Genomic DNA, 22,544 nt, shown 5'->3' on the forward strand with positions numbered 1-22,544 from the left:
TCACATAATCCTGGGACTCCGCAACCGTCATAATTATGAACCAGTTGTCAAGTGTCTGAATTTTGATCCTCTGACCATGGGGATGCTGCAATGGTCATAAATGTGAAAAATGATCATAAGTCACTTTTTTCAGTGCCATTGTAGCTTCAAATAGTCACTAAATGAATTGTTGTAAGTCAAGAACTAGAATAGAATAGAATAGAATTTTTTATTGGCCAAGTGTGATTGGACACACAAGAAATTTGTCTTTGGTGCATATGCTCTCAGTGTACATAAAAGAAAAGATACGGTCATCAAGAACTGCAGTTACAGCTTTTTCTGAAAACAATTGAAAGAAGAATGGGATAACTGAAGTCCTGCAAAGAGTATTAATTGAAGAAAAAACATCTGTTGAATAAATTTTATCACAAAGCCTAGGGAAGTGAATATTTATCTTGATCTGGAAAATTAATATATTAAAACAATATATTAATTTTCTGGTGAAAGATTTAAACAGTCTTTCCAAGAGCTCTTTGTCAGGAAAGATGGTAAAAAATTCAAGAAAAACACAGATACAAAGAAGAGGAAAAATGTGGTTAGTATTTAAGTTATGATTGTAACAAGAATTATTTACTTATAAATGCTGGCTAGAGTCAGTCACGTAGAAAAATATTGTATGGTTGCAACAGAAACTCAACCCAAACTAGAAAATACTTGCTTTCATTGTTAGAATATATAATGAGACCATAAAAGTAAAAGATGTTTGCATCTTTAGCAACATGCACTGATTCCATGGTAAATGGAAAACAATTAGTAAAATTAATAGATATATCTAATTGTTGAACAGTGACTTAAAATATGCCGTATGGTTTCTGAATGATGCTTCCAATGCTCTGACATAATTCCTGTATTCAAGCAATTTTACAGGTTGCTGGTTTTTTTCTGAACTCAATTCAAATTAGTTACTTACTCTAAAGACTAGTGAGAATCTTCTGTGAGTATTGGTATGGCTGTGTTTAACATTCGTGTTTAATTATGCTTTATTTGTGATGGGGCCCATATTCGTGGAGTTGATTCAAGCACCATTTCTGTTGCAATTTAGGAGGGAGCTTAAAACATAATTGTTTATCTAGGTCTTTTTATTGTTTTAAATTGTATTTTACCTTCTTAAAATATTTAATATTTGCTTTAATTGTATTTCTGATATTTTATCACTATTTCCGTAAATCACCTGAGCAATTAAGAGACAGGAAGCATGCAAGTACAACAAATAAACATAAATTCTGTGCAGAAAGCTTGTGTTCAAAAAGCAGCTATCAGGGTGTAGTTATAGCATCAGCTTTTTAAGTTTTGTATATTTCATAATTCTACCACTTGAATCATTCCACATGCCAACATTTTAAGGAAAATTAAGTTCTTCCTTCATTCCTTCGTTCTTTCATTCGTTCCTTCCTTCCTTCCTTCTTTCCTTCCATCCATCCACCCATCCATCCATCCATCCATAATAATTTTAATAAAGATGGCAAAGAGAAAGGAAGGAAGGAAGAGAAAGAAAGAAAGAAAGAAAGAAAGAAAGAAAGAAAGAAAGAAAGACATAGGGAAGGGAAAGGAAAGGAAAGGAAAGAAAAGAAAAAAGAAGGAAAGGTCCTTAGCTTGGAGATATTGATGAGAAAGTCTATTTTCCCAACAAGCCAATGGCCATTTTAGGTCCCCTTAGAAAAAAGAAAGCAAAGAAACACACCTAGGGTATTCCTTTTTGGTTATTTCATGTGTTCATTGGCAGAAACATTGACAAGCAGTTCTTCATATTTTATTATGTTCTTGTCTGGCAGAATCTCTGTCAGGCAAAAACCTTGTCAGCGGAAAACCTGTCGTAGGATCAGAGGAGACAAAAACAGGTGTCACACAGACAGTCAAAACTGAAAAGAAAAAAAGATTAGGCTAAAGAGAAAGAGGCAGACAATTACATTAATGCCACTGCTTTTATCTCATAGATGTGTGTTATTATCTCGGGGTGCTGAGTGCGCAATTGCCTCAAAGAAAAGTAGACAGGAGACAAGGGAAACTTGATAGTTATTAACTGAAGAGGCAGTGTGTCAAACCTGGATGAAGTTCAAAGTTTTACAGAGGGATGAAAAAATGCAGGAGCAAGCATCATATGTGAACGAACCGTGGTTCTGCTTTCGGCTACATAAATCAGTAGCCGTCTAATTTTTTTTTTTACTTTTGGAATCAGATCATACAAATAGAAATTAATGAAAGCTTTATTTACAGTTTTCAAATAATCTTTTCTGTTTTGTGTAAATTCAGTAGATTTATGAGTGGGGCTCTTTCTAGTTTACCTAAACAAACAACTAGGAACTTCCAGACAGGTGTTTGGTAATTTTTGCAGGGTTCAAATGACTGTTCATGCATATATTTTTTTGGGCTACATTTGAGCAAACTATACATAGCAACGTATCTTTATTATGATCCAGAAGAAATCAATGTATTCATATAAAAACCAGGGGAAACAGTCTGTTAATTGAAGCAACACAACATTTTGCCACAGAAATGGTAATGCTAACCTTAAAATTAAAAAAAAGTAGAAAGTTTATGTAACAAGGAACTGATTAACCTGGATAATATTGCAGAAGAGAAGAAGTAAGAGAAATCCTTTTGTAGTACAGCCATAGCTTAATGTTCCATTAGATTTCTACTGAACAGGTTTTCCAAAATTTCTAGGTCCAATCAATCATAATAGAGCTAAAAGGGACCTTCACACTCTTCTAGTCCAACTCTCTGCTAAAGCACGAGACCCTATGCGCATGATGGCAAACCTATGGTATGCGTGCCAGAGGAGGCACACAGAGCCCTCTCTGTGGGCACGCTCGCTGTCGCCAGCTGTTCTTCTGGTTTCCGGTGCGCAGCTGATCTTTGCATGTACTGGAGCCCCGGAAACCCAAAGACCAGTGCTGGCCAGTGCTCATGTATGCACCGACACCTAGTCTTCGGGTTTCCGGCACTCGGGCTCCAGTACATGCAAAGACCAGTTGGCTGGCGTGCATGCGTGTGCCGGAAACCAGAAGACCAGCTGGTTTTTGAGTTTCTGGGGCTATGGCACGCACTGCACGGTGATGAAAAGGTTCGCCATCACTGCCCTATGCCATTTCAGACAAGTGACTGTCCAATCTCTTCTTAAAAACCTCCAGTGATGAAGCACCCACAACTTCTGAAGGCAAACTTTTCCATTGGTTAATTGTCCTCACTGTTAGGGAGTTTTTCCTTAGTTCCAGGTTGCTTCTCTCCTTGATTAGTTTCCATCCATTGTTTCTGTCCTGCCCTCCGGTGCCTTGGAAGATAAATTGACTCCCTCCTCTTTGTGGTAACCTCTCAAATACTGGAATACTCCTATCATGTCCTCCCCAGTCCTTCTTTACTCTAGATTATCCAAACCCAAATCTTGCAACCTGCTCCAAGTGATTTTGCTCTTGAAATATGAAGGAAATTGAAAACATTGTTCATGTATTGCACAAACTGAAAATGAGAAGATCTTTAAAAAAATGTGATGTTTCTGTATTTAATATTTCTTTATTCTTATTTTTGCTACATTTTTAATAAGTGCAAGAAGAGGCAACTCTTCATTGTATCCACCAGGAGCTAAGAAAGAGACTTAGAATGAGGCAGTGTCATCAGTAAACCTATAATACTCTCAAGAACCAATTATAAACACATCCTGGTGTATTTTGAAAACATTTATTATGGTTACTCGCAAGTTGTCAAAATATCAGTAATATTCTTTGCTTTTGCATTCAGTCAGTTAATCATCTGGCAACCTAAACCACCTATCAGGTCCCACATCCAACAGGGGATCACTTGTATCTCCCTTGAACCCTTGGCCTTGCTCCATTAGTTTTGCACAACTGCCGGTCAGCAGCCTCTTCACCAGACTGATCCCTGCACAGCAAGACTAGAAGTTGGATTTGCACATTTCATTGGCATTGTCCGTTTATCTTCAGCATTTAACGTGGAGGATGGAAACAAGCCAATGAGCTGTGGTGGTGGTAATAAAAAGAAGGAATTATTCTACGAGATGCCACCACTGAGAACATTTTTCACAAAGGTTTCTCAAAATCTAGAGTGATTATATTTCAGATCATATGTTCATTTCACTGTTAATTGTAGCAGTTGTCTGTCTATAAAATGAGTGAACCAATTAAAGTCTTTTCATGTCTTCTCTGGAACTATGAGCCACGATGGCGCAGTGGTCAGAGTGCAGTATTGCAGGCTACTTCTGCTGCCTGCTAGCTGCCTGCAATTTGGCAGATCGAATCTTACCAGGCTCAAGGTTGACTTAGCCTTCCATCCTTCCAAGGTAGGTAAAATAAGGACCCAAATTGTTGGGGGCAATATGCTGACTCTGTAAACCGCTTAGAGAGGGCTGTAAAGCACTGTGAAGCGGTATATAAGTCTAAGTGCTAAGTGTTAACAAATATTGTTGGAACCAAGTCTTCTATAGATGGCTCTATAGTAGAATAAATCCTTTAGCCACTGATGTAAAAATCTCAGTGTTGGGGGAAGTCAGACAAGGGAATATTCTTATTTTTATTCCTTGCTCATCTGCTACATAAAAATGTTGTAGCCATGGGATACAGTGTAAATTAAAACAGCATCCCAGATTGGATTAGATTGGATAATTGTTACTGAATTTTGGGTGCAATTTCAGGTTTCACTGGGTTCCACCATGTGCCTCTCAATGCTAACTTTCATGATCAACCACAACTTGTCTCAAGAATCACATTATATTTTTGGACTAAACTTGGGCCATAATTCAATATATGGGCTATAATTCAATATATGCTCAGACTTTGTGGTACCTATTAAAAGTCAGTGTGCAGTAGTTATACAAGGGGTCTTGTATATCCACAGGTAAGTTTAAGAAACATGTGAAATAGAAACTAGTGTTGTGCTTTCTGGCACTTGATAAATTGAGTAACCACTTGCCATTAGTTTAATGCAGGGTGTGAATTTAGTTTCCTTTGAAACATCCAAGATCTCGTAACCCCAATAAAATATACATAGAAAAACAGCTATTTCCCTTACCTTCTTTCCTTCAGCAGTGTTAAAATCAGTGTGTTGTATAGTAACTGAAAAGTCCAAACCAGCCAAGGTAGCTTAATTTCAAGCCTAATAAACAAATATGTTCACTTACATCTTATTCCAAAGATTTACATGTCCAATAATCACATTTGAATATTATTTTATAATCTGTTGGAGTTACTTCATTACCTCTGTCTATCACCTTTCTTTTTTGATTTGATTTGAAGCTGTACAATTCTAAATAACTCTGAATAGCTCACAGTACACCACAGCAATATAAAAACTATTTAACAAAAACGAACAACAGAACTAGACTCAGTAAAAAAAAAAAGGAAAACCCCAAAACATCCCACCAAGATCTAACATCCCCTTAGGGGCACACTAACCATCCTGACTCAAAGTGTTTATGGTTGCTGAAAATACCAGCAGGATGGGAGCCATCCAGATGTTAGGAGAACTTCAGAGGGCAGGTGCCTTAATATGATTGAGGCAGATCTGTACCTGTGGTGTTTTAAGGAATTTGGCAGATTAGTGATTTGGATATATGGTTCTATGTTCATAGCACTTCACAGCACACAAACCCTGAATGGCAAAATATCTCAAGAGCAAAGAAAAGAAACTACACAAAGATTTCTAGGATGCTGAGCTGGCTAATATGAGATGCTATAAAAAAATTAAGTACCTTCTGAAATTTAAATTTATCATTGTTGATATAGTGACACAGTATAGATAGCTGTTTATGGGACTTTTTATAACACGTAAAGAGAAAATTCAAAGTATCTTTAAATGCATCTGGCAAGTATTACTGATAAGCACCATTTTTAATCTGCTTCAGCTGTAAAGTTCATTTTAATGCCAAAATAAAAAACAAAAATATTCAGAATCTAGGAGCAACATCAAAATAAAATTTCTTTTTGTGTTCTCTCAAACAAAGCATCTTCTGATAAATTAATACCAGGGCTGAAATCCAGCAGGTTCTGACAGGTTCTGGAGAACCGGTGGTGGAAATTTTGAGCAGTTCGGAGAACCGGTGGTGGAAATTTTGAGCAGTTCGGAGAACCGGTGGTGGAAATTTTGAGCAGTTCGGAGAACCGGCAGTGGAAATTTTGAATAGTTTGGAAAACGGGAAAATACCACCTCTGGCTGGCCCCAGAGTGGGGTGGGAATGGAGATTTTGCAGTATCCTTCCCCTGCCACGCCCACCAAGCTACGCCCACCAAGCCATACCACACCCACCAAGCCACGCCTACAGAACCATTAGTAAAAAAATTTAGATTTCACCACTGGTTAATACAGGATATCTAGTATTTTAAATATTCAACTTTCACACTATGTAGGACTTTGCAGGGGCGAAATGCTCCTGGTTCAGACTGAATCGCCCGATCCAGTAGCGATGGCGGTGAGGGGTTCGGAGAACTGGTAGCAAACATCCTGTCCCCTCCCCCATGCCCAGCTGAGCCGCGCGGTCATCAGAAGCTTTTTTTTTTTTTACTTTTAAAAGCATTTTTTCTACAACCTCTTCGGCCGAAAAAATGCTTTTAAAAGTTTTTTTTAAAAAAGCCTCTGATGATCGCGTGGCTCAGCTGTGATCGTTAGAGGCTTCTAAAAGCGTTTTTTTTCTACAACCTCTTCAGCTGAAGAGGTTGTAGAAAAAAAAATGCCTTTAAAAGCCTCTGGCGATCCCAGCTGAGTTGCCTGATCGTCAGAGGCTTCTAAAAGCATTTTTTTCTGCAACCTCTTAAGGTTGTAGAAAAAATGCTTTTGAAAATTAAAAAAAAAAAAGTTGGCCACGCCCACTCAGTCACATTACCCTCCCCCCACCAAGTCACGCCAGTAGTAACAAATTTTACATTTCACCACTGTGACTTTGTATATCACAAACAACCTATTAAATTGTGTCACAAAGAAAAACCACTACAAACTCTTGTAACAAAATAGTTAAATGCTTCATATAAACAAATAACAAATTTTATATTTATATAACAAATAACAAATATATATATTTGTTTACAAATGGCCATTTTTTCCTTGGGATAGGTGTGTTGGATATTAGTGCTCTTTTAAACTTTTTATGTCTCTTTAGTTTACTCCTCATTTAGACAAGGAAGAACAGATTCTAGAATTCATGGGAGGGGGAGGGGTATGGGAGAGTTCACTTAACATTTTTCAGGTGGCACTTTAATCCCTCCCCTTCCCTCTCCCTTCCCTTCCCTTTCCTTCCACAATTGCATCTATTTAGTAGTATAAGGATTATCCCACTGATATTTTCTTTCAAAGAGTAATAATTTGATAAGCAATGGTCAAGTGATCATGCAAGATGACACAAACAGAGGATCATTCTTTCGGGGAGAGAGGGAAATATGAAACATTTAAACTTTTTTTATTTTAAAAATACTTCCTTTGTACACTCAATATGGAGACTCCTTCCACAAAAATCAGACAAGGACATTAGACATTTTCTGATTAGATAAACATTATTTGAAAGAAAGCATAGAAGAAAATCCTCTGTAGATCTGCATTTTAGCAAGGCCATGCTGGGACTTTTTAGAATAAATATACATGTACAGTATTTATTACATGGGTGTAATAAAACATTCCATTTGAAAAAGTATATCTATTTTCTATTAGCTTTGATTTTTTTCCCCTCTTGTGAACAAGTAGGAAAATCTATGGTTATAAAATCTATAACAGTATTATTTTGGGAGGGGAGATTGAAAGGGTAGGATTTCTGAACTTGACTCATTAGTCTTAATTAATTAATGAATCATTGGGAGTTGGACAAAATATAAATGTAATAAATTATTTATTATTGTTACCAGTTCTACAGATATGCAAATCCTTATCCACCTCCAAAATTTGGGTGTCCATCTAGAAGGTTAAGAATTGGTTGAATTACCATTTCCCGATTTATCCCTTCTTGATTAAACTACAATTACTTGGTAGCTATCAGCTTCTCTCTTCTTAAAAGAATTATACTAAGATTGCACAAATTCTGTTCTCAAAATAAAGCATACAAATAGTAATACTGTATTTATTTTAGTCCAGCATGGATAATCTATGAGCATATCAAGCAATCCATTAGAAAGACAAGAAAACAGAGTGGCAACATCAAAGTACAATGTGGGAAAATATTTGTAATAATGAAGTGTTCCATTCAGGAAAATCCAGAGGTCAATTGAAACAAGCAAATCTCTTCACCTTTGGAAAAAAACACAATGCTCTTATATATCATTCATGTACTCAAGACAAAGGTTTGATGTCCTGTGTGAAACGTACTCTAGAGGCTCTCTTGGGACTATGAAGGTGAAGCTTTTAAAGAACCTTAGAAACATTTCCAAAGGAAAATATGACATTACTTCTGGCATCTTTCCAATGGGGGGAAAAAAAACTGAAATGTATTGCATGAGCTAGCTTAATACATCACAATCATCAAACTGAAAAAATTAAGAATATCCTATAAGACTTCCATATAGTCCAGTAGGCAGTGCGGTGGTTTTTCTTATTCCAAACCCTTAGTGTGAATTAATTGAATATTATTTGGGAGAAATTACATATAATTATGACCTTGAGCAACCTCTTTGTTCTGCTCATTTGAGAGTTTAAGTGGTTTCTGTTTACAGATTATCCAAAGTATTTTACTATCCCCCCTACCTTCTATCATTAAAGAATATATGTTGCTTTATCTATATTGCCTCTATAATAGTGTTGCAAAAGTTGGCAATTTATACTTCAGAATACTAAATTTGACACGTTATGATATGTACAAGTGGTTGCAAATAGTGGCCACACATTCAGGAACCATTTGAAGTACTGATGGCACTGAACAAGAAGGCTTACAACCAGTTCTCAAAGTTACAGCTATCACACTGTCCCTATAGTCACAATATGGGTGCTTGGCAACCAGCATGCAATTTTAATAGTCACAGTGCCCCAAGGTCACCTGGTCACTATTTCCGACTCTTCACTGCCAACTTCCAGCAAACAAACTCAATGGGGAAGGCAGCAGGAAGTCGCAAGTCATAATCACATGACATCAAGTTTAATGACCCCAATTAAAACTGTTGGATCTGCTGTCATGAATTGGTACAATCATGTAATTTTTTTCACTTTGCAATCATGTTGCTTAGCGATGGAGTTGCTGGTACCAATTGCGATAGTTAACTGAGAACTAGCTGCATTTTCAGAAATAAAAGAACATTTTGTGAAGTTCTGCGGTTCAGGTTCATCACTTGTCCCTCATTTTCTCATTGTGAATGGGATAATAGTTATAGGCAGGAAAATTTTTTGGGAGGGCAGAGGTAAATGTCCCACCACTCCATCAGCACCAGGGATCCAGTTACAACAGCATCCCTAGCAGTGGTGGGTTGCTACCGGTTCACCTCACTTCGGGCGAACCGGTAGTAGAGGCAGCAGGAGGCTCCGGCCACTTGCCCAGGCGTCATCAAATACGCTCTGTGCATGCGGACCGGTAGCAAAGGTAAGTGAAATCCATCACTGATCCCTAGGAACACAAACACAAGAGGTTATTCCAGGGTAGCAATAAATTTCAGATGCTTTAGGAGGGTGATTTTCTGGGGTTCCTTGAATGCTGCTGTCATGGTAATCTGAATATCAAGAAGGGCCGAGAAGAGAGAAATGCAATCTACTTCGTGATCTCTAATTTTGTGCAGATGAAAACTCTGGCAGTGATTGATTTTGCTGTTTAGTGTCATGCAGGGCCTAGAGAAAGACATGTAAGTAAGGGACATAGAAATACTTTAAATAATAGCAAAAGAACAAAACAAAGCACAAAGATACATACGTTGTTAAAAATACATAACAAGTGCTTTAAAAAAATAACCGACAACCGAAAAAAATAAAAAATATGTTGTTAGAACGATACAGGTAGTCTTTGACTTACAACTATTCGTTTAGTGATAGAAGTTACAACGGCACTGAAAAAGGGATATGGCTGTTTTTCACATTTACTACCATTGTAGCATCCCCATAGTCACATGATCAAAATTTGGACGCTTGGCAATTGGTTCATATTTATGACCATTGCAGTGTCCCGAGGTCAGGTGATCTGCTTTTGCAACCTCCGAGAATGGCGGAATGGGGAAAGTCAATGGGGAACCCAGATTCACTTAACAACTGTGTTTGTAACTTAACAACCGTAGTTATTCATTTAAACCCTGTGGCAAAAAAAGATCATAAAAGGGATCAAAACTCACTTAACAACTGGTTTTTTGTTTAGCAATAGAAATGTTGGGGTCAATTGTGCTTGTAAGCTGAGGCATGTAAACAGTTATATTTCTCTGTATAACTACCTAATGCAAACATTCTACAGAGAGGGAGGGAGGGAGGGAGAGAGAGAGAGAGAGAGACTTACACTTATATAATGTGGTGCTTTTTATAACTTACTCTATTTTGTATAAATGAGTCCCATATTTCATCATACCTATCCATATAAAGCCTACATATATAGGCAATCTGCTTGTATGTAGCAAGCATGACCAGATCTACAATCCATTGAGAAAATGGTGCCCTACAGTTATCTTTTCAATGCTGCAGTACTATCACTCTAAGCCACAATAAGGGCATGGAAAATCCATTTGCATCGTCCAGCTGTCAAATTATCTATGCTAGACATGTAATCAAAAGAATATTATCTTCTGAAAAATTTAGCTTTTGCTGCACAGTCATATTTATATCGTTCACTACTTTCAAGGTACAGGTGGATAGCAATAGCAATAGCACTTAGACTTATACACCACTTCATAATGCCTTAGAGCCCTCTCGAAGCAATTTTACAGAGCAGTTTATGGGTCCTCATTTTACCAACCTCGGAAGGATGGAAGGCTGAGTCAATCCTGAGCTGGTGAGAATTGAACTGCTGGCAGTCAGCAGAATTTCATTGCAATACTGCATTGTAACCACTGTGCCACCATGGCTCATAGATCACAGCGATGTCATTGTGATGAGTTAAAATAAACTGAAAAATGAATATGGTACTTACAGTTGGAGGATTGACTGAAGAGAGGAGAGAAGGAGAGACAGTTCTTGGGGTTTTTTAATCAGGTGATCAAACTGTTTATAACGAGTTATAGTTATAATTACACGGAAAACACAGTGCTTTCTTTGACTGTTAGTGACGGAGGAGTTTTAAATTGAAGTAAATCAAACAATTAATGGTATGTGTATTGATATCTCCTTTCATATTTCTGCAGAGTGAATGCTCTGTGAAGAGACAGAGGACTTCAGTCCCCAAGCTTGCCAATCCCTTATCTTTTGTGAACTTTAAATTAATTTTTAAAAACCTATTTATTCAAGGTTGACTAAACTGCTAAAATAGGAAAGATCAGACAAATCAGGAGCAAGAAATGAAATATGAGGAAACCAGTTTTCTTTGACAAAGTGTCCCAGGGGTTATGTGTGCTGAATGTAGCCAGTAGGGAAATGATAAGGGCATTTATGCTGGGATAGAAGAAAGCAATTTATCAAGAGTACATGAGCTCTCCAGTGAGAACCAGCAAAGAAGATACCAAAGTGCATAAGGAGGAAGAGGACTCCCTGCAAGAAAATGTTTAAAGCTGACAAAATTGCATTTTTTAAAAAAATAAAAAGGGAGTATAATAAAGAAGTCCATTTTGTTAAATGTTACATTTCATGAAGGATTCTTGAGTCTTTCAGAATAAAAAACAAGAAACAGTTGAACTGATTTTGAAGTTATTTGAATGAAAAGGGGGGAAGGGAAGCCAGAGAGATTATTGGGTGAAGTCTTTGTGTATCAATGAGCTTGCACGTATGTATTAAAAATGTATTTTTCAAACAGCAAAATTTTAAGTGAAAGTTAAAAGCCGACGTTATTTTCATTTTTTCATTTCATTTCTATCTCTCAACTGAGTACATTGAACAAATAGATATTTTCCCTCTTCTGCCCATGTTAAGAATAAAGCTATTTAGAGAAAGAGATACTAAATTTATATAAATTAACTACCAATTATCTACCGCACATATACAAGTGTGTAATAGAATAACAGAGTTCTGTTATGTGTGGTAGATAATTGGGTGTATAAATTTGGTATCTGTTTCTCTAAATAGTTTTATCCTTAATACAGGCGAAAGAGGGAAAATATCTATTGTACAATTCAGTCTGTTGAGAGATTAACAGCATTGTTATTAGTCAGATATTTGCTTTCAGTGTGCTTAAATGTGTATTTTGTGCGTCATATCGTCAGTTATTATAGTGTAATATGCTCTTTTAATGTAACCTACAATTGTAGTCTGAACAGTACAGTTTAATAGTACTTAGCAATAGCACTTAGACTTATATACTGCTTCACAGTGCTTTTACAGCCCTCTCTAAGCGGATTACAGAGTCAGCCTATTGCCCACAACAACCTGGGTGCTCATTTTACCCACCTCGGAAGGATGGAAGGCTGAGTCAACCTTGAGCCTGGTGAGATTCAAACTGCCAAATTGCAGGCAGCCAGCAGTCAGCAGAATTAGCCTGCAGTACTGCATTCTAACCACTGCGCCACCACGGCTCTTACCTTAATAATCTTAATAATAATATCTTAATAATAAATATTAATATTAAATATCTTAATCTTAATAATAATAGATTCAATTTAATGTACTGTCCTTATTTCACCATTCTCTGTCTTTATTCCTTCTTTCAGCTTTGGACAAGCTTAGCACTCAGCATTTGTACCATCCAACTCAAGTGGAGATTGTGCAATCCAACGTTGTGTTCGACATCAGCAGCTTGATGCTATACGGTACTCAGGCTGTGCCTGTGAGACTGAAGATTCTGCTTGATCGACTGTTCAGCGTATTGAAACAGGAAGAAGTACTGCACATCCTTCACGGTTTGGGCTGGACTCTTCGCGACTATGTTCGGGGTTACATCCTTCAGGTAGGAACCCTGTTCACAAACAGGTAGATAGCCCCAGGATTTAAAAAAACAGAACAAGAGAGGCATGATTTCTTTGTTCAGTGTCTCCCTTATAATGTATTAGATATGTTGTATGTTACTGGAATTGAGGAGAAACAATGTTTCCAAAATGTGGTTTTTTCCTGAATACAGGTAGCCCTCGACTTACGAGCATAATCAAGTCCAACCTTTCTGTTGCTAAGTGAGACAATAGTTAAAGTGAATTTTGCCCCATTTTAAGACTTTTCTTGCTACGGCTGTTAACTGAATCACTTTAGCTTGTAAGTTAGTAACATGATTATTAAATTGCAGGATCCAATCTGGGTCAGTCACCTGGACCAGAGGTTTTGTCTTCCGAGCTTTCGGACTTACGTTGGAGCCCATTTTCAGGGAGCTTCTCTCTAGCAGATGGGCTCCATCACAAGTCTGAAAGCTCAGAAGATTAAACCTCTGGTCCCAATGACTGACCCAGATTGAATCCTGTAGCTTTATCCTGACACACATATATTCGTCTTCATTCATGGTTATTAAGTGAATCTGGCTTCCGTTGACTTTGCTTGTCAGAAGATCACAAAAGTTGATTGCATGACCCAAGGATCGTTATAAATATGAGCCAGTTGCCAAGTGTTTGAATTTTGATCACTTGTCCATAGGGATGCTATAACAGTTGTAAGTGTGAAAAATAGTCATAACTCACTTTTTTCAGTGCTGTTGTAACTTTGAATGGTCACTAAATGAACTGTTGTAAGTTGGGAACAGTGGTGGGTTGCTACCAGTTCTCCCCGGTTCTTGTGAACCGGTAGTGGAAATTTTGAGTAGTTCAGAGAACTGGTAAATACCACCTCTGCCTGGCCCCGCCCCCAATCTATTCGCTGCCTCCCGAGTCCCAGCTGATCGGCTAGAAGGAAAAAAACTGTTTAAACTCTTGCCGTGGCGCTTCAAAGGGCCACCCTACAGCTGATCAGCGGTAAAAGGCAGTGTGGTGCCTTTTGGAGCGCACTGTAGACCAGTGCGCTCCAAAAACAAATAGGTAGACCGGAACGCTCCAAAAACAAATGGGTAGACCGGTATGGCTGTGCAAGCAGTTAAAAGCCTGGTAGACCAGTACCTCTGCTAAATCCTAAAGAATTGTCACGTGACCATCAAACCATGCCTACAAAATAAGCCACGCCCACAGAACCGGTAGTAAAAAATTTTAGAACCCACCCCTGGTCGGGAACTACCTGTAGTTTTAAAAGTTCGCCAAAACATTTCTCTTGTACATTTTTACTGCATAGCAAGAGTTATATGACTTACAAGCACTTTTAGGATTTCAATGTTTCATTCTGAAATTAGTACTATTCCTAGACCTCCCACTTGAACTGAAAATAAATATTATTTAAAACAGTAAATCAAAAAGGATAGAATTAGCTAAACACTGTCCTTATGATAAATCCATTTATGAAGATTATTCATTTTTAACTATAGGATTTTCAGAATAGTTTACTTCTACATCAGGGAAAGTAATGAACAACATTTATTGGCTATTGTCTGAGATATGGATTATGCCACAATTGTATTCCATTTGAATGTCCTGGTTACTTATGCTTTAAACATAAATGTGATGGCTGGAAACTGATTGCCCTCATTTATAAAGTATGCAAAAAAGATTTAGGATGCATTTGTGTACATAGTTACCTGAAAGTCTCACTGGTCTTCTGATTAGGTATGCATAAGCCTACATTGTTAAAATCCCGCAATATTGTACACTAAATGGAAAAACACCAACTTTAGCCAAATTGTGAATTGGCATTTTTGAAATTAACTTCAGGTACTCACATATAAAACTGGATGCTCAAAGGAAAGCAAAATAATCAAATTATTATCTATAATTGCATATTATATTTTTAAACAGAACATAGTGATTGCAAAAACAATAACATCCTGTGTTTAAATAATCACTGTGTTTGGAGGTAATGTAAAACCATGGTTTAATGTTTCAGAAATAAGCATCTCTCTAAGCTTGCATGCTTTGCCGTAATACATGTACGTGGTAGAGATTGAAAACTTCTGTTTTAGATTATCTGCAGTTTAGTCTGTAGCCTGAGCTTTAAACTGGTTCAGTTTGAACAATTTGGCCAACTATGTTTTAGCTACAAGTGTCCTTGGCTTATTTTTAAGTTACCTTGTCATCCAAATAGAGTGCAGTAGTTACTTCTAAGCAGAATAATCCAGAAAAAGATTAAAATAAAACATTGGTCCTTTTTCTAGCTTATTCTGGCCGAAATAAGCCATAGGATGACACGGAAATTTATAAACAAGCTATATTTGCAAGCCTAAACTCCAAAAACAAACCTCTGGCACATTCACATCCCAACTACAATTACCTAAGGGTGCATCATTGGAATGCAGTCTATGTGTTTTACTGAAAATAAGACGACTTCATTAGCTACGGTTTAGGGTTATGTTTGAACTGATAATGACTAGATGTCTTCAATAAGATGAACGTATCTTTTCTTTTATGAACATTGAGAGCATATGCACCAAGACAAATTCCTTGTGTGTCCAATCACACTTGGCCAATAAGAAATTCTCTTCTCTTCCCTTCTTTTCTCTTCTCTTCTCTTCTCTTCTCTTCTCTTCTCTTCTCTTCTCTTCTCTTCTCTTCTCTTCTCTTCTCTTCTCTTCTCATATCTTTTTTAAAAAGAGCAGTAATATATTGTTTAAACTTCTGCTACTCAAGTATGGAGGTTTCTGTAGTTTCTCATTCAATGACTTCTATTCCTGTTTACACGAAAGCTATGTATAAAACAGGAACACTACCAAGAAGGAATTAGTGGAGGAGGTGCTCTTGATTGATCTAAAAAAATTTGACCATGGGCAGACTTGATTAGTATATTTTTAATTCTGAATAAGGTCATGCTTCCCAGGCAGAATCAGTTCATAATCTGTGGGTCCTCCTGTATCGACAGCTTCTGCTCAAAGGTAGCAACTGAAGCTAGGAGAACCTTTGTACGTTCCATCTTGTTGCAACTGATGGACCAGGAGTCTGATCACTGTTCCACATGCCTATCATCTCATAGGTGGACTACTTTTCATTGGGCTGCCATGAAAACCACCCAGAAACGTCTGCCAATTCAGAAAGTTATGGGTTCTAGTTACCAGTTTGTTTCCAGACGCAATTCAAAGTGTTGGTTGTTAATGTTACTGTCCCACATGGCTTAAGGTTTGAATATATGTATGGTTTCTGCCCATCATTAAGATTTGGAAGAATCTCTCCAGGTCTCTTGCTGAGGACTGTCAGTTGTAGAATAATTTACGTTCTCTAGAATGGAAGTTCGGATTCTACATTGACTTCTGGGTTTCCAAACAGCAATTTAACCTTAGCTTCTCAAGCATGCATCTGGGGTTTGAGATACTCTTCTTAGTCCTTTCTACAAAGAAGAGTGTTGCAGGGGACAGCATTATTAGCAATGCTGATGGCATTTTACTATATATTTTGTTTTTAACTACTTTATTGGCCATGTATGCCACTTAGAGTCATCTGTGATTAGAATAGGATATAGGCCCAATAAATAAAGATGCACATGCACACATTCTTAGATGGGGGATCACCAGAAAAATATCAGGATTGTAATTTTGACATGAAAACTAGAGAAATTGGAAAAACATCCTGAAGGAATAAATGGTAAGCCACTTCACTGCTATTGCCAAAAAAAAACCCCAAAACCCCACCAGGGATCAAGTTCAACTTGAGAGAAACTTTATTTACTCATAAGGATTATTGGTGAAGTCTGTTTGCCCCAGTGTTATAGTTTGCTGAAGAGCCTTCTCATTGCTATTTGTTGATTCCTAATCCATGGTCTATTATTAGATGTTGATATAAGTGTTTGATTTGTTGCTCCTGTATAAGAAGCAGACCAGAATTTGTTATAAGTTAGGAAGCCTTTTTTTGTTTAAAGAAAATGTTTCTGATCAATTTATATTTAGAAAGACAAATTAAGAGAAGGAGCAATGTTCTGGTGATGTTGTATGTAATATGCCAAGTTGCTAGTTCACTGGATGAAGGGAGATTAGAAACTCAAGTACATAGCTCGCTAACAATAGCTTTAAATGCATATCTCCAAAATATAATATAGAGGGATAGGTCCCACTTCTTCAGAAAGCACACTTTTGATCTGTTGGAGAAGCATGTTGAGGTGTATTTAACTCCATGACATTTTACTAAGACTGACATAGCCTGGTTTTTGTTCTATACTCTTTTATGTATTCCAAATCGGATTATTTATTTATTTTTAGTAAAAGTGAAACTGCAATCAGTGGACTGTGATCTTAGAATAAGGGTACTAGCTTCACCATAAAGATCAAATGACTGGTTTGTTCAAAATAACATTTGCCTTTTGTTTTTATCCTAATTCCACAATTATATCTCTCAGTTTTGGATGAGCTGAGCTTATCTCATAAAAACTAATAAGCACGTTAGAGGGAATACTTTATTAATAACCTTTCCAGCCTCTAATCAGTTGGCAGTTGTTTACACATAATATTATGTGTAACTCTTTTTTCATTGTGTGAAAACATAGATAGGTGCATTCCCATACACTTTAGGTTCAAATATATCCCTTCTGCTCACAGATGTACATTTTTCTCTTAAACAATGCCATGTGTGCTTGTGCATTATAAATTCTTAGGGCCTGAATAATTGTTGCTTAAAAGGTGAAAGAAAAAACTAGTATTCTGATAAATGGATTTGGTTTTTATACAGGCTTTAAAAATGCCATTTTTTTTTTCCAGAAGAAAAGTTCAACACTCCAAGGTTATATTCTGTAACTCCTGCGTGGAAAAAGAAGCTTGTACTGAGCAAATGTTGCAGGAACAAGCCAATACTTTATTTTTAAGATACCTATTACAGTGATGGCTGACCTTTTTGCCATCATATGCCGAAAGAGCGTGTGCGCGTGCACAACAATGCCCACACATGCCCACACCCGTAATGCAATGCGTAAGCAACATCCCCCTGAACCCCCACCCCCTGTGCATGTGCATGCAACCACCCCCACGCTCCACACACCCACGCATGCGCACGCGACCCCCCTGTGCTCCCCCTGTGCATGAGCATGTGACCCCCCTGCGTCCCATTTTGAGCCTAGTAGGCCTCTCTACAGCCTCCTGGGAACAAAAATGGGACACTGGGACACGGGTGGCCCCCCCCCAATATGCACACAACCCCCCACCCCGCACATGCATGTGCGATCCTGGGCATGTGTCTGCATCTCCAGCATGCGCCCCACGCATGTGCAACATAGACCCAATAATCAGCTGGCCAGTGGGAGGCACGCACGCATGCGCAGTGGAGCTGAGCTGGGCGATGGCTTGCATGCCCGCAGAGAGGGCTCTGCGTGCCATAGGTCTGCCATCACGGACCTATTAGAATGGCTGTGCATGAGCTGGGTAGATTTGCAGAGAGGTAGCTGAGTTAATTTCTTTCAAGAAAAATAGGCAAGATGGTACTTTGAAGACATCTTAAAATTTTATACCATTTTAGCAATATTTAGGTGTTTGAATTCATTATCCCACACCCGTGAACCTTCCAAAAGTTCCCCAATACACCTAGTCCGTGACTTACAACCATCCATTTGGTGACTGTTCAAAGTTACAATGGCACTGAAAAAAAGTGACTTGTGACTATTTTTCACACTGCAGCTTCTCCAGCTGATCATGTGATCCAAATTCCGATGCTTGGCAACTGGCATGTATTTATGACGGTTGCAGGGACCAGGGATCACGTGATCATCTTTGGCGAGCAAAGTCAATGGGGAAGCCAGAGTCATTTAACAACTGTGTTACTAACTTATCAACTGCATAGATTCACTGAACAACTGTGGCAAGAAAGGTCATTAAATGGCAAGAAAGGTCATTAAATGCAAACCTCACTTAACAACTGTCTTGCTTTGCAAAAGAAATCTTGGGCTCTGTCAGGGCCATACTTCAAGGAGTACCTGTATGTGAGCTGAACTGTTACTTTTACATCCTGTGTCTTTTTCTAAGAGATCAGTATTGACAATGCAGTGGTAAGGAGCTGGTTTTCCCTGGGCCTTTTTCTAGCATGCTTTAAAAGTTACAACTGCACTGTGGAATGAATCCACAAGTAAGCTGTTCTCTCAGCTTTGTGGTAATGTCTACAAGGCAAAGTTATCAACCATGAGTCACACAGCTGAGCAGTGCAAAGCTCTACAAAACACCATCAGGTTAGAGGTCAGTTTATCTGGGTAAAGTTAAATCATGCTGTAGCCTTCAAGGCTTCAGAATGATTATTAGATGCAGTAACTCTATGTGGAATATTAATTCAGTTGAAAAAGAGAATAATTATCGAGGCAAGTTAAAACAGCTATAGAAGGCTTACCACATATTAACTTGGTTAGCAGCTGGCTTGCAGGCAGATTTGCTGGGCAAACGAAGGAATATGGTAAGTGACTAAGGTAAGTGCAGTTATTACTTATGTTCTCAAATATTCTTCATGAGCAGTTTGGGGAAAAAAAGAATCATATTGGTGTATGCCTGCAGAGAAAAATGTGCAAAAAAAAAAATGAAGTTCCACTATTATGAATGTTTGCTATATTTTATTCTTTTTAAAAGCGGTGAGCAAAGGTTGCACATCTATAAATCATACACCAAACTGTTCATTTATTATAGTTACTTATCATCGGCTTATTTTTTCATTCAATTAAACTCTCAAAGCAGACCCAAAATCCTCAGTTGTTTGAGCATTGGCAGAGCTTTAAATTTTAGTAAAACTAGGTTTACACATACACATTTTCTTAAATTTAAGCAAAAGCTAATAAAACAGGAACATAGCCACCCAGAGTTGCTTCGATAGTGAGATGGGTGACATATAGATTTAATAAGTAATTAATAAATAACTTTACATTTCTGCTTTATACAAAATTCCATTCACCAAAGAAGGAATGAAGGTCAGTGTAAAGTCTCTTATTTGTATTACTCTGAGATATATTCTAATGAAAGCCAATGTAGTATAGTGGTTAAAGTACCAGGTTAGAAACTGGGAAACTATGAGTTCTAGTCCTGTGTGGCTTTGGTCCAGTCCCTTTCTCTCAGCCTGTTGTGACCCCGGCCCCGGAGGCTGATTTATTTTCTCATGCTGAGTCGGAGGATGATATGGAGGAGGAGGAAGCTGTCACGAGCTATATGGCGGAGGGGCCGTCTTCACTGGTGAGTCAGCAAGAACTGACAGTTGCTGACGTGCCTCTGGACCCCAGCCAAATTGAGGAGGAACCAGAGGCCGGTAACGACGAGGGGGAGCCCCTATTGGATGCAAGAGAGAGACATAGGAGATGTCGTAGAGAACAGCTATTGCCACGTCCCAAGAGGTGTGGTCAGGAGACGTAGGGCCACACCCTACAAAATATAAAAGGGGTGTGACTGGGCTGGAAAGGCGTGGTGTACAATTTGTTGACGTTTTGGATGCAGTGGATTTACAACTGTTAGTTTGGAGGTTTTTTTGACAAGAGTCTGCATTCCTGCATTAGCCTGCTGGCCGTCTGCCAAGACCTTTGGAACATTGCCCGGTAACTATTGGACTGATATACTCTTTGGAAGAGAACTATTTATTAAAGGGCCAGCTTCAGTCTCTCTAGCCTGCATTTGTTACTGCCAGGCTATTTGAGCCTCTGCAAGGCCACTCGTGGGAGGGGACAGAACACAGCCCTAGAAAGAACGAAATGGCAAACTTGTACACTTCTGAAGTCTTTCCAAGAAAACTGCAGGGACTTGTTTAGGCAATTGCCAGATGTCAATGTTGATTCAAATTACACAAATCTTCCAATGGGAAAGATCCCTGTCTGAAATAATAGATAGCTATTGCTAATCAGAATACGCAATACTGGGTGACTGGGTCAAATGATCCAAGCACAACTTAGACTATTTTGAAAGCTGGTCTGCCAGGAAAGTTTTATAATAAGTGATTATGTAATTCCCAATAGGTTTTACACTCAGGTGGGATTGTGCTCCCCAAAGAAGTTATAATGATTTTATACATTCCTCGATGGCTCAGCCGTTAAAGACACTGAGCTTGTCAGCTGGAAAGCTCACAGACTGGATTCGAGACCTGAGCACTGCATTACAGGGTGAGCTCCAGTTACTTGCCCCAGCTCCTGCCTACCTGCCAGTTCAAACGTATGCAAATGCGAGTAGAGAAATAGGTACCTCTTCGGTGGGAAGGTAACAGAGTTCCGTGTTCCTCGGCATATAGTCATGCTGGCCACATGATTACAGAAGTGCCTTCGGAAATGGAGATGAGCATGCCCCCTAGAGTCAAACATGACTGGTCAGGGGAAACCTTCCCTTTAATGTGGATTTGGAAAAGTTGCAAAATAAGAGAGAGATTGGGTGATCTTTTCCAAAATGGAAGTTTAAAAAGCTTTCATATATAGAAGTCCAGAGTATTCAAGTTATAAATACCAGCTGTTTCTGTTATGCTCTCTTTGGGGATTTAGACTATAGCACAAGGTCTTATAAAATAGTGAACTTTTTCCTGGCACATCAATAGTTCTAAGAAAAAGTTGGCACTGCACCCACCCTCCAATCCACTCCAAAAACCCAACTATGCCTTTGTCTTGAAGCAACAAAACACAACGACAAAACATGCCCCCCCATACCGCCATACTAAATCTTTGTGGAGAAAAAGGTCTTAATTACGCTATAATAATCCTTTGATTTCCCCTTTCTGCATCTTTTTGAGAATATCTTTGGTAGTGTATTTGATACAAGGTAGAGGGTTGACTTTTAAGGCTGAAGACTTTTGAAAAACTGAAAAAATATAGCAATGTGCATGCATGACTGAAAATATTCCTGATATATACCGAAAACAGTGATGCTCATTATAAAAGCCCTAAGTAGGGTTGGGCTGAATTCAATCTTGCATGGCCTTTAATAATTTTTTTCCCTTAATATTCTTGCAATCCATTGATGTGCTTTAAATTTATGAGGCAAAAGTGCCTGCTCAGCTATTTTTTAACTGCTAAAGCATAAAGTCCAATTATTGGGGCAAAACCTGTTATTGAAATCCATACTTAAACCAAAAATATGTGTGTTACCTTTTTTTTCCCCCTCACCTGTGCCATTTTTAAAACAATATTACTCAGCTATTGGGATCCTAACTGGACATGAATGTATAATTTTATTTTAAAATAATTCCATGTTTAGAATTTTAGAAAGTAGTCTTACTGTGGGCCCAGAGTTAAAAATGGAAGGATCCATTGTATCTGAATAGATAACTTACCCCAATTACAAAATAAACCAAAGAAAAAAAAATATTGGTACAGGTTTATGATACTATTTTTATAAAATAAAAGGAATTGGATACCAAGTTAACTTTTTATTTGCTACCTTTTCTAAAATTTGGTATATAGGAATAGATTTACAAATGAAAAAGAAAAATCTATCAGGCTGTTTTGATATGATTAGCACATAGAAATTGAATTTATAATATAAGCAAAATAGACCCAAAGGTGCTTTTTCAAAAGTCAACTGGACTTTGTTTTTCCTTGAAGATGTTTTGCTTCTTATCTAA

The 22,544-nt window shown here is 38.0% G+C and overlaps 1 protein-coding gene across 2 annotated transcripts in view; it reads left to right on the top strand.

Annotated features, from left to right (window-relative positions):
• BNC2 (basonuclin zinc finger protein 2) overlaps nucleotides 1–22,544 on the top strand; it is a 295,002-nt gene that overhangs the window by 169,603 nt on the left and 102,855 nt on the right. For both annotated transcript variants that reach the window (XM_070935541.1, XM_070935542.1), the window contains one exon: nucleotides 12,723–12,958. In XM_070935541.1, coding sequence (XP_070791642.1) covers nucleotides 12,723–12,958 — 236 coding nt within the window. The remainder of the gene's footprint in view (nucleotides 1–12,722; nucleotides 12,959–22,544) is intronic.

The sequence above is a fragment of the Pituophis catenifer genome, unplaced genomic scaffold, assembly GCF_029215685.1.
Source record: "Pituophis catenifer annectens isolate HBS135680 unplaced genomic scaffold, rPitCat1.0.hap2 SCAF_2, whole genome shotgun sequence".
NCBI classification, from domain to species: Eukaryota; Metazoa; Chordata; class Lepidosauria; order Squamata; family Colubridae; genus Pituophis; species Pituophis catenifer.